The sequence below is a fragment of the Monomorium pharaonis genome, unplaced genomic scaffold (genome assembly GCF_013373865.1).
Source record: "Monomorium pharaonis isolate MP-MQ-018 unplaced genomic scaffold, ASM1337386v2 scaffold_167, whole genome shotgun sequence".
Taxonomy (NCBI): Eukaryota; Metazoa; Arthropoda; class Insecta; order Hymenoptera; family Formicidae; genus Monomorium; species Monomorium pharaonis.
In genome coordinates, this window is record NW_023415436.1 from 1 (window position 1) to 14,316 (window position 14,316).

Here is a 14,316-nt window from a genome sequence, read left to right on the forward strand (position 1 = left end):
GGCTCTGTAATTCAATTAAAACAAGAAGGATAATAAGAGTCAGCACAATTAAGATATATGTGTGTGCAAATAATTTTGTTTATTGTTAAATACGTTTAAACGAATTGCAACGCGAACGCAATTTAATACATTAATTGATTAATATAATGCGCAGACGTTTCGACTGCCGATCAGTGGTGCAAGTTTTCGGCCGCCAGCATCGACGGTGGGGGCGGGCACTCGGTGTCGCGTTCGTGCCTCGAGTCTCGGGTCTCGGGCCGGCTCGGCCGCGTCCGCCGCTACTTGGCTATTAGATTGCTTTTTCTCCAAGGCTGCCATGAAGACGAGCGTTTAGCGCGTTGACGCTTGATGAGAGGCCCCGCTCATTCACCGCCCATTACGCAAAAAAAAAGGTCACGATTCACGACGTGATGATAAACGATTTCGATAAAACTTATTATGGATAGGATAGGTTATCACGTAAGGGATAATGTGAGCATGATAAGCAAGAAAATCGTAATTAAAAATTATGAGTGTCGTATCAATCTAAGAAGAAGACGTCAATGCGCTTGAACGCTCGTCTTCGTGGCAGCCTTGGAGAAAAAGGACGGATGTCTCTCTCCTTCTAATAGCCGATAATAGCCGAGTAGCGGCGGACGCGGCTAATGCTATAAGCATTCGTACACAAACTTATATTATAATACAATTACTCTCTAAATTTTTTTCGAGTGAAAATCTCACTCGAAATATAGAGTGACACGCCGAGTCACTTGAATTTGAGTTACTTCTCACTCTTATAGACTGAATTTCTTCATTCTTTATCAAGAAGTGCACATTTTCAGTTTTATTTTGGAGAGAATGTCTTCTTGGAATGAATATATTAATTAAAGAGTCACTTTACTGCGTCGCCGCACGCTTGCTCGCCAGTTACTGCGCGGCCGAGACCCGATAGACGGCTTAACTCTCGGTTCTCTCGGGAGTAAAATGCAGTTACATAAATATCATAAGAAATAGTATATATTATAATATATACTACCCGCAGCACGCGCGGATTAGGTCAAGCAAAAATTAATTTCCTTCTCTATAAGAGAGTTAACCTACCTATCGGTAGTGGCGCGCATTCATTGGCAGACGAGCGCGAGGGTGCCTCATGTAGCGAAGGATCGTCACATAATGTTTTTACAGGATTAAGACGCGGCTAGGCTAGGCTAGGTTATATATGATTACGGGTTCACACTCGTTTTAATTGAGTGAGAAATTTTACCCCCAAAAGTCGAGTACGTATAGTTATATATAATTTTATATAAGTTTGAATACTGATCGTACACATAAAATTATGTATAATTATATATAGATATACGTTTATGATTTACATTATACATAAATATATATATAAATATACATATACGGATACATACACTGAGAAAAAAATTTCTTTAAATACATTTAAGAAACTCGGTTTTCTTATTACAAAGAAATGATTTATTTCAGTTTAATAATGATACTATTGATGTCATGAAATCATTACTTAGAGGAACAAAATCAAAAATGTACGAAATGATTTACTTAAAAGAATAAAATATTTATTTGCTAGCATACATTGTTTAGTTGCTGTAAAAAAATATTTGTTTGCATCAAAGAATTCTATTTCAAGAAAATGCATTTTCTTGATTGAAAGAATTTTTTTTCTCAGTGTAGATATATATATATATATATATATATATATATATTATATATCTCTCTTCTCTCTCTCTCTCTCAATTCTGTAATAGCATTATGTGACGATCCGTTTCTACATGAAGCACCCTCGCGCTCGGCACGACCGCGCTATATGTAGGTTAACTCCCTTAAAGAGAAGAAAGTTATATTTTTTCTTATTACTTAATCGTGCTGCGGGTGGTAGTCTTTATATAATTGCATTTTACTCCCGAGAGAACCGAGAGGTGAGCCGCCTGTCGGCGGCGCCGCGCAGTAACTGGCGAGCAAGCGCGCGGCGACGCATATAGTATTCTCGCAAAGTCGAGAGAGCGGGTAATCTTTCTGATTGGCTGATGGTGGATCGGGGTAGCCAGCTCGGTATGGTATATAAGCGCGTCGCTTTTCACAGTCGCCACCGCTGCTACTGCATTCGTTGAAGCTGGAGCGTTTGGCTGCGTCAGAAGTCAGCAGAAGTTTTTAGTGCTGCGTTTGAGTTAGCGTTAGAGATTATATACGTTGTATATAAAGTCGTGAAGACTTAGTAGCTTTCGTTTCTCTCGTCAGAGACGCATAGCTCACGACGCGCGTGGACAAGTGACACGTGGCGAATAAGATTCAGACGCGAGCATCTTGAGATATCTTTTCCGAACTCGACGAAAAGAAGCACGAGAACAAAAATGATGCTGAGCCTACAGCGAAGAATGGTATCTCAGTGGAGAATGTTATCCACCTTGCTGTTTCTCGGATTGATTTGCAATGGCGAATTGATGCCCGTTCGTGTACCTGAAGAAACAACGACAACGTCGTCATCGACAGCCAAAAAGAATGGCATTGGCTCTCTGAATAACTACTGGCAAGCGTGGCTCCCGCTGGGCGAGCAGAACGCCTACCAACCCGATCTGAACTCCGCTACTCTTATGCGACGGACGCAAAGAGAGCCGAGTGTGTTTATCGCTCCGGAGTTAAACAACATGAACTTTATAAGTCCTAAGGCGAGCAAGAAATTTCTCCGGGATTTATTAAAAAAGAAGTTCAATAATACGCAAACCTCAGGCTTGGGTAAGTTGATATATTTTTTTAATTAATTAAGTTCAAGTTAATCAAGTTGATATTAAGTTAAATTTTTCAAAATAACTTGTCACAGTTAAAAAATTAAAATATTTAAAATTAACTATATACTATAAGTTAACAGCTATTAACTTTTTAAATTTATTGTCAATTTTTAATTTTTTTACTAGTTACTACTCGATAACCTTGGCAAACCTCGAAGAACGACCAAGTAAAGTCGACCGGTCCACTGCAGCTTAAAGTATCTATGAATTCCGAGTCCGATCGTCAGGTCGAAACCGAGATGTCCCTACTAGCAAAATACATTAACAGTATAATGACTAATACTGGCTAAATATTGGGCATCGCTACTACTACCGGAAATTTCGGGAGATATTATCTTTAACATCAGGGCTGAATAGATAGAACAGAATATAGGAAGAGGTTTTTAGTGGGTAGGCTATGGGGGCAGTATCTCCCGCGATGTGCCCCCATAGAATCCCACACTATCCGGGTGTACGGGCACCCGGATGTCTTTGGCCTCTTGGTGGTTGATAACTACAAAGTTATCCTTCCAAGATGGTCAGGTTGAAGATTTTCCTCTTCCTCGTAAAAAAAAAAAAAAAAAAAAAAAAAAAAAAGAGAGAGAGAGAGAGAGAGAGAGAGAATAATACAGTAGATGTTTCAGTTCATATAAATATCCATTGTTATATTTGGTGCAAAATATTCTGATATCATTATTTTTGTAGAGAAGGTTAATGCGTGCGCGTGTAATTCTTCATTTAAAATAATCGTTAGTTTAATAATTAAAGTTAGATTTTGGTTGGAATAAGAAGGTCTGTGATATTACTTGGGCTAAATTAGATGAAGTTTTATCTTAGGTATAAGATGTGTTTCTTTACAGTATACTATATATCACTTATATTATATGTATCATTTTGATTGAATTTGATGAAGAGTATTATCTTGGATTTATTTGATACATAAACAAATGTGATTTTTTCCAACCATAAAGGTATACTATATATGTCACTCAGGTGAAATTTAATCAAAAGTCCTACCTTGGATTTGCTATTTCTTTCCTTAAAGAAAAACCATACATTTGGCGCCTTTTTTTTACCTTTTTTAAAAAGGTAATTTTCTTCGGATATAACGGATATATTTTGCAGTGTTTATAGGCCACTTAAGTTGAATTTGATTAAAAGGATCATCTTGGATTGATGTAATTTTTTTCCTTAAATTTAAATTTAATCAATTATATATTGATGGTGATGATTAAATAGATAAGGTGTGACGTAGACTTGTTCATCGGTTAAATATTGATAACGTTGTAAGGATAAGAACCATCTTTTGTCACCAAGGTTTGTCACCGGAAATTATATACGTTACTAGTAAAGTAAAGAATAAAAATTAGTATTATTAAAAACATTTATTGAAAATTTTATTCGAGCTAATTAACAGTTGTGAATATTGATTGACAATTACAGCAACATTTCACTGATCCACAATTCTATGTCACACAACATCTCATCTATCTCATCGACGCCAGTGTAAAATCTGAGCTCGTTACTCACTGATTAATTAATTTTTCATTGGTGTTGATGATTAAATAAATGAAGTGTGACGTAGAGTTGTGCATCGGTTAAATATTGATAACGTTGTAAGGATAAGAACCATCCTTTGTCACCAAGGTACCGGCAATTATGTACGTTACTACTAAAGTAAAGAATACAAATTAGTATTTAAAGTTTTATTCAAACTAATTAATAAGTTGTGAATATTGATTGACAATTACAGCAACATTTAACTGATCCACAATTCTATATCGCACGACATCTCGTCTATCTCATCGACACCAGTGTAAAATCTGAGTTATGTTACCCTCTGTTTAATTAATTTTACACTGTTGATGCTGGTGGTTAAATAGATGAGGTGTGACACGTAGAGTTGTGCATTGGTTTGCAATATTGAGAACGTTGTAAGGATAAGTTCTTTTGTCACCAAGGTACCTGTAATTATACATACATTACTAATAAAGCAAAGAATAAAAATTAGTATTATAAAAAACATTTATTTACAGTTTTATTAAAGCAGATTAAAAGCTGTACATATCGATTGTAAATTACAGCAACATTTAACTGTTGCACACATCTTATCTGTCTCATCGACGCCAGTGTAAAATTGAATCAGAGAGTAACATAGCTCAGTTAAATGTTTAATATATATGTATAATAATAAAATAACAATACGAGAATATTTACCATATAAATTTCATATATTACACATATTTGCAATCGAAATTTGTATTATAACCTCATCCTGCATGTCCTGCACGTCACTTACAATTAGAACGAGTCACTGGCTAACCCACGTGACCCAATAAGAATACACGCAGGAGCACGCCGGAGAGAGAGAAGGAAATAAATCTTAAGGTCCTCACACATGAACTGACATTACCATATGAGTAAGGTTTCGATCACTCACGTACTTGATTCAGCCGGTTACGGTTACGGTCGCCCAATTCTGCAACGCGTCGAAACCTTAATGTTATGGATATGTCAATTCATGTGTGAGGGCCTTTACGTCGTCCGTCGCTTTTCAATGTCGCTTTTCTACGTCCCACAGTGGGAGAAAACGAGACGTTAGGCGACAAAAATCTGTAACTACGTCAATTTTCAATGGGAAATAATTGAAACTTGGTATCCTACAAGCTTTTTGGTCGCTAAATCTGAATCCACTGCTAAAAATTAAAAATTTGATATAGCAAATCCACTATGACCAAACAAAAGTGCTACTGAAATGATTTCGGGGTACATTATATCGATCTAAAAATCAAAAACTCACACTAGTACGACGTAGCATATGACTCTGAACAGCGTTCAGAGACACTACCGTGTCTACCGATAAACTCTAAATGTTCTTATATGTAATTCTTATTGTTGATATATTTTAAATTAGCAACATTCCCAACATTAATACTAAAAATAATAATTAGGCTCTTGTAATTCAATTAAAACAAGAAGGATAATAAGAGTCAGCACAATTAAGATATGTGTGTGCAAATTAATTTTGTTTATTGTTAAATACGTTTAAACGAATTGCAACGCGAACGCAATTTAATACATTAATTGATTAATATAATGCGCAGACGTTTCGACTGCCGATCAGTGGTGCAAGTTTTCGGCCGCCAGCATCGACGGTGGGGGCGGGCACTCGGTGTCGCGTTCGTGCCTCGAGTCTCGGGTCTCGGGCCGGCTCGGCCGCGTCCGCCGCTACTTGGCTATTAGATTGCTTTTTCTCCAAGGCTGCCATGAAGACGAGCGTTTAGCGCGTTGACGCTTGATGAGAGGCCCCGCTCATTCACCGCCCATTACGCAAAAAAAAAGGTCACGATTCACGACGTGATGATAAACGATTTCGATAAAACTTATTATGGATAGGATAGGTTATCACGTAAGGGATAATGTGAGCATGATAAGCAAGAAAATCGTAATTAAAAATTATGAGTGTCGTATCAATCTAAAGAAGAAGACGTCAATGCGCTGAACGCTCGTCTTCGTGGCAGCCTTGGAGAAAAAGGACGGATGTCTCTCTCCTTCTAATAGCCGAGTAGCGGCGGACGCGGCTAATGCTATAAGCATTCGTACACAAACTTATATTATAATACAATTACTCTCTAAATTTTTTTCGAGTGAAAATCTCACTCGAAATATAGAGTGACACGCCGAGTCACTTGAATTTGAGTTACTTCTCACTCTTATAGACTGAATTTCTTCATTCTTTATCAAGAAGTGCACATTTTCAGTTTTTATTTTGGAGAGAATGTCTTCTTGGAATGAATATCTTAATTAAAGAGTCACTTTACTGCGTCGCCGCACGCTTGCTCGCCAGTTACTGCGCGGCCGAGACCCGATAGACGGCTTAACTCTCGGTTCTCTCGGGAGTAAAATGCAGTTACATAAATATCATAAGAAATAGTATATATTATAATATATACTACCCGCAGCACGCGCGGATTAGGTCAAGCAAAAATTAATTTCCTTCTCTATAAGAGAGTTAACCTACCTATCGGTAGTGGCGCGCATTCATTGGCAGACGAGCGCGAGGGTGCCTCATGTAGCGAAGGATCGTCACATAATGTTTTTACAGGATTAAGACGCGGCTAGGCTAGGCTAGGTTATATATGATTACGGGTTCACACTCGTTTTAATTGAGTGAGAAATTTTACCCCCAAAAGTCGAGTACGTATAGTTATATATAATTTTATATAAGTTTGAATACTGATCGTACACATAAAATTATGTATAATTATATATAGATATACGTTTATGATTTACATTATACATAAATATATATATAAATATACATATACGGATACATACACTGAGAAAAAAATTTCTTTAAATACATTTAAGAAACTCGGTTTTCTTATTACAAAGAAATGATTTATTTCAGTTTAATAATGATACTATTGATGTCATGAAATCATTACTTAGAGGAACAAAATAAAAAATGTACGAAATGATTTACTTAAAAGAATAAAATATTTATTTGCTAGCATACATTGTTTAGTTGCTGTAAAAAAATATTTGTTTGCATCAAAGAATTCTATTTCAAGAAAATGCATTTTCTTGATTGAAAGAATTTTTTTTCTCAGTGTAGATATATATATATATATATATATATATATATTATATATCTCTCTTCTCTCTCTCTCTCTCAATTCTGTAATAGCATTATGTGACGATCCGTTTCTACATGAAGCACCCTCGCGCTCGGCACGACCGCGCTATATGTAGGTTAACTCCCTTAAAGAGAAGAAAGTTATATTTTTTCTTATTACTTAATCGTGCTGCGGGTGGTAGTCTTTATATAATTGCATTTTACTCCCGAGAGAACCGAGAGGTGAGCCGCCTGTCGGCGGCGCCGCGCAGTAACTGGCGAGCAAGCGCGCGGCGACGCATATAGTATTCTCGCAAAGTCGAGAGAGCGGGTAATCTTTCTGATTGGCTGATGGTGGATCGGGGTAGCCAGCTCGGTATGGTATATAAGCGCGTCGCTTTTCACAGTCGCCACCGCTGCTACTGCATTCGTTGAAGCTGGAGCGTTTGGCTGCGTCAGAAGTCAGCAGAAGTTTTTAGTGCTGCGTTTGAGTTAGCGTTAGAGATTATATACGTTGTATATAAAGTCGTGAAGACTTAGTAGCTTTCGTTTCTCTCGTCAGAGACGCATAGCTCACGACGCGCGTGGACAAGTGACACGTGGCGAATAAGATTCAGACGCGAGCATCTTGAGATATCTTTTCCGAACTCGACGAAAAGAAGCACGAGAACAAAAATGATGCTGAGCCTACAGCGAAGAATGGTATCTCAGTGGAGAATGTTATCCACCTTGCTGTTTCTCGGATTGATTTGCAATGGCGAATTGATGCCCGTTCGTGTACCTGAAGAAACAACGACAACGTCGTCATCGACAGCCAAAAAGAATGGCATTGGCTCTCTGAATAACTACTGGCAAGCGTGGCTCCCGCTGGGCGAGCAGAACGCCTACCAACCCGATCTGAACTCCGCTACTCTTATGCGACGGACGCAAAGAGAGCCGAGTGTGTTTATCGCTCCGGAGTTAAACAACATGAACTTTATAAGTCCTAAGGCGAGCAAGAAATTTCTCCGGGATTTATTAAAAAAGAAGTTCAATAATACGCAAACCTCAGGCTTGGGTAAGTTGATATATTTTTTTAATTAATTAAGTTCAAGTTAATCAAGTTGATATTAAGTTAAATTTTTCAAAATAACTTGTCACAGTTAAAAAATTAAAATATTTAAAATTAACTATATACTATAAGTTAACAGCTATTAACTTTTTAAATTTATTGTCAATTTTTAATTTTTTTACTAGTTACTACTCGATAACCTTGGCAAACCTCGAAGAACGACCAAGTAAAGTCGACCGGTCCACTGCAGCTTAAAGTATCTATGAATTCCGAGTCCGATCGTCAGGTCGAAACCGAGATGTCCCTACTAGCAAAATACATTAACAGTATAATGACTAATACTGGCTAAATATTGGGCATCGCTACTACTACCGGAAATTTCGGGAGATATTATCTTTAACATCAGGGCTGAATAGATAGAACAGAATATAGGAAGAGGTTTTTAGTGGGTAGGCTATGGGGGCAGTATCTCCCGCGATGTGCCCCCATAGAATCCCACACTATCCGGGTGTACGGGCACCCGGATGTCTTTGGCCTCTTGGTGGTTGATAACTACAAAGTTATCCTTCCAAGATGGTCAGGTTGAAGATTTTCCTCTTCCTCGTTAAAAAAAAAAAAAAAAAAAAAAGAGAGAGAGAGAGAGAGAGAGAATAATACAGTAGATGTTTCAGTTCATATAAATATCCATTGTTATATTTGGTGCATAATATTCTGATATCATTATTTTTGTAGAGAAGGTTAATGCGTGCGCGTGTAATTCTTCATTTAAAATAATCGTTAGTTTAATAATTAAAGTTAGATTTTGGTTGGAATAAGAAGGTCTGTGATATTACTTGGGCTAAATTAGATGAAGTTTTATCTTAGGTATAAGATGTGTTTCTTTACAGTATACTATATATCACTTATATTATATGTATCATTTTGATTGAATTTGATGAAGAGTATTATCTTGGATTTATTTGATACATAAACAAATGTGATTTTTTCCAACCATAAAGATATACTATATATGTCACTCAGGTGAAATTTAATCAAAAGTCCTACCTTGGATTTGCTATTTCTTTCCTTAAAGAAAAACCATACATTTGGCGCCTTTTTTTTACCTTTTTTAAAAAGGTAATTTTCTTCGGATATAACGGATATATTTTGCAGTGTTTATAGGCCACTTAAGTTGAATTTGATTAAAAGGATCATCTTGGATTGATGTAATTTTTTTCCTTAAATTTAAATTTAATCAATTATATATTGATGGTGATGATTAAATAGATAAGGTGTGACGTAGACTTGTTCATCGGTTAAATATTGATAACGTTGTAAGGATAAGAACCATCTTTTGTCACCAAGGTTTGTCACCGGAAATTATATACGTTACTAGTAAAGTAAAGAATAAAAATTAGTATTATTAAAAACATTTATTGAAAATTTTATTCGAGCTAATTAACAGTTGTGAATATTGATTGACAATTACAGCAACATTTCACTGATCCACAATTCTATGTCACACAACATCTCATCTATCTCATCGACGCCAGTGTAAAATCTGAGCTCGTTACTCACTGATTAATTAATTTTTCATTGGTGTTGATGATTAAATAAATGAAGTGTGACGTAGAGTTGTGCATCGGTTAAATATTGATAACGTTGTAAGGATAAGAACCATCCTTTGTCACCAAGGTACCGGCAATTATGTACGTTACTACTAAAGTAAAGAATACAAATTAGTATTTAAAGTTTTATTCAAACTAATTAATAAGTTGTGAATATTGATTGACAATTACAGCAACATTTAACTGATCCACAATTCTATATCGCACGACATCTCGTCTATCTCATCGACACCAGTGTAAAATCTGAGTTATGTTACCCTCTGTTTAATTAATTTTACACTGTTGATGCTGGTGGTTAAATAGATGAGGTGTGACACGTAGAGTTGTGCATTGGTTTGCAATATTGAGAACGTTGTAAGGATAAGTTCTTTTGTCACCAAGGTACCTGTAATTATACATACATTACTAATAAAGCAAAGAATAAAAATTAGTATTATAAAAAACATTTATTTACAGTTTTATTAAAGCAGATTAAAAGCTGTACATATCGATTGTAAATTACAGCAACATTTAACTGTTGCACACATCTTATCTGTCTCATCGACGCCAGTGTAAAATTGAATCAGAGAGTAACATAGCTCAGTTAAATGTTTAATATATATGTATAATAATAAAATAACAATACGAGAATATTTACCATATAAATTTCATATATTACACATATTTGCAATCGAAATTTGTATTATAACCTCATCCTGCATGTCCTGCACGTCACTTACAATTAGAACGAGTCACTGGCTAACCCACGTGACCCAATAAGAATACACGCAGGAGCACGCCGGAGAGAGAGAAGGAAATAAATCTTAAGGTCCTCACACATGAACTGACATTACCATATGAGTAAGGTTTCGATCACTCACGTACTTGATTCAGCCGGTTACGGTTACGGTCGCCCAATTCTGCAACGCGTCGAAACCTTAATGTTATGGATATGTCAATTCATGTGTGAGGGCCTTTACGTCGTCCGTCGCTTTTCAATGTCGCTTTTCTATGTCCCACAGTGGGAGAAAACGAGACGTTAGGCGACAAAAATCTGTAACTACGTCAATTTTCAATGGGAAATAATTGAAACTTGGTATCCTACAAGCTTTTTGGTCGCTAAATCTGAATCCACTGCTAAAAATTAAAAATTTGATATAGCAAATCCACTATGACCAAACAAAAGTGCTACTGAAATGATTTCGGGGTACATTATATCGATATAAAAATCAAAAACTCACACTAGTACGACGTAGCATATGACTCTGAACAGCGTTCAGAGACACTACCGTGTCTACCGATAAACTCTAAATGTTCTTATATGTAATTCTTATTGTTGATATATTTTAAATTAGCAACATTCCCAACATTAATACTAAAAATAATAATTAGGCTCTTGTAATTCAATTAAAACAAGAAGGATAATAAGAGTCAGCACAATTAAGATATGTGTGTGCAAATTAATTTTGTTTATTGTTAAATACGTTTAAACGAATTGCAACGCGAACGCAATTTAATACATTAATTGATTAATATAATGCGCAGACGTTTCGACTGCCGATCAGTGGTGCAAGTTTTCGGCCGCCAGCATCGACGGTGGGGGCGGGCACTCGGTGTCGCGTTCGTGCCTCGAGTCTCGGGTCTCGGGCCGGCTCGGCCGCGTCCGCCGCTACTTGGCTATTAGATTGCTTTTTCTCCAAGGCTGCCATGAAGACGAGCGTTTAGCGCGTTGACGCTTGATGAGAGGCCCCGCTCATTCACCGCCCATTACGCAAAAAAAAAGGTCACGATTCACGACGTGATGATAAACGATTTCGATAAAACTTATTATGGATAGGATAGGTTATCACGTAAGGGATAATGTGAGCATGATAAGCAAGAAAATCGTAATTAAAAATTATGAGTGTCGTATCAATCTAAAGAAGAAGACGTCAATGCGCTGAACGCTCGTCTTCGTGGCAGCCTTGGAGAAAAAGGACGGATGTCTCTCTCCTTCTAATAGCCGATAATAGCCGAGTAGCGGCGGACGCGGCTAATGCTATAAGCATTCGTACACAAACTTATATTATAATACAATTACTCTCTAAATTTTTTTCGAGTGAAAATCTCACTCGAAATATAGAGTGACACGCCGAGTCACTTGAATTTGAGTTACTTCTCACTCTTATAGACTGAATTTCTTCATTCTTTATCAAGAAGTGCACATTTTCAGTTTTTATTTTGGAGAGAATGTCTTCTTGGAATGAATATCTTAATTAAAGAGTCACTTTACTGCGTCGCCGCACGCTTGCTCGCCAGTTACTGCGCGGCCGAGACCCGATAGACGGCTTAACTCTCGGTTCTCTCGGGAGTAAAATGCAGTTACATAAATATCATAAGAAATAGTATATATTATAATATATACTACCCGCAGCACGCGCGGATTAGGTCAAGCAAAAATTAATTTCCTTCTCTATAAGAGAGTTAACCTACCTATCGGTAGTGGCGCGCATTCATTGGCAGACGAGCGCGAGGGTGCCTCATGTAGCGAAGGATCGTCACATAATGTTTTTACAGGATTAAGACGCGGCTAGGCTAGGCTAGGTTATATATGATTACGGGTTCACACTCGTTTTAATTGAGTGAGAAATTTTACCCCCAAAAGTCGAGTACGTATAGTTATATATAATTTTATATAAGTTTGAATACTGATCGTACACATAAAATTATGTATAATTATATATAGATATACGTTTATGATTTACATTATACATAAATATATATATAAATATACATATACGGATACATACACTGAGAAAAAAATTTCTTTAAATACATTTAAGAAACTCGGTTTTCTTATTACAAAGAAATGATTTATTTCAGTTTAATAATGATACTATTGATGTCATGAAATCATTACTTAGAGGAACAAAATAAAAAATGTACGAAATGATTTACTTAAAAGAATAAAATATTTATTTGCTAGCATACATTGTTTAGTTGCTGTAAAAAAATATTTGTTTGCATCAAAGAATTCTATTTCAAGAAAATGCATTTTCTTGATTGAAAGAATTTTTTTTCTCAGTGTAGATATATATATATATATATATATATATATATATATATATACATGGATATGATATGATGAATTAATATATTTATGTTAAAAATTATTTTACCTTTTATTTTAATATATATATATATATATATATATTATGTTGAATACTATATTTATTATGCTGAATAGGTCGATGGAAGTACAATTTGGAATTGGTAAAGTTTCATTGCATCGTTATTTTCTACGTGTGATTCATGCTCTGTATGATATTTCCTCTGAAGTAATTCGTTGGCCAGATGGCCATAATATAAATAAGATAAAGAATGAGTTTTATGGAAAGGCTGGCATGCCTGATGTTATTGGTGCAATTGATGGCAGCCATATAGAAATAGAAGCCCCGAAGGTACGTAGTACAGTTGTATTATTTGAAAAATGAAGATGGTAAAATTCTTGTTTAAATGACACAAGTGTTTATGTTCAGATAGATGCTGCATCATATCGCACTAGTAAGAAAAAATATACTGTCCAACTTCAAGCAGTTTGTGACGCATCCTTAGTTTTTACAGACTGTTTTGCTGGCTATCCAGGGGCAGTCCATGACGTTTGTGTGCTCCATAATTCTCCGTTATATAGGGACGCAATGAGAAATGAACGTGCTTTATTTCCCAATGGAGAATATTTTATTGGAGATAAAGGCTACCAGCCAGTAAGAACATGGCTTATAACATGGCTTATAAAGATACTGATGCTTTGACTCAAGTATGCCAACAAAATTTACAGCATACAATTTGTTTTTTGCTACATTTTATGTATATAGACATTAGCAAATTACTAGAATTACTGCTCGCTCTATGTTATATATTTTTAGTAATTTACAATAATTATGGAATCCAGCATGACAAAATTATCGTATGCCACAGGTCTTTTCTTTATTTAACATAAGCGATTTTAACCCTCCTCTCACCCCTTCCGGATATAGTTATTAATAGATTTTTCTATCTGTAGGCACATAAACATTTCAACAATATTATATCAAGAACAAGACAAGTAATAGAACGAGCATTTGCACTTCTCAAAGGACGTTTTAGAAGACTGAAACATTTGCACATGGATCTTATCGAAGAAATCCCTTGTACAATTTTAGCTTGCTGTGTACTACATAATTTGTGCCTACAAGGGTTTAATGAGAATGAAGAAGACATTGAAGAATATATTAGAGATGGAGAAAATGACAATATTGTTTATCAACAGGAACG

At 36.0% G+C, this 14,316-nt stretch overlaps 1 protein-coding gene across 1 annotated transcript; it reads left to right on the plus strand.

Moving 5' to 3' along the window:
* Positions 1–13,253: 13,253 nt before the first annotated feature.
* LOC105830220 (putative nuclease HARBI1) lies at positions 13,254–13,766 on the plus strand (the record flags this gene model as incomplete). Its single annotated transcript, XM_036294318.1, has 2 exons — positions 13,254–13,463; positions 13,542–13,766. Coding segments are annotated over exons 1-2 (435 nt in total), but the record flags the coding sequence as incomplete, so codon positions are not given.
* Between the last annotated feature and the right edge of the window lie 550 nt (positions 13,767–14,316).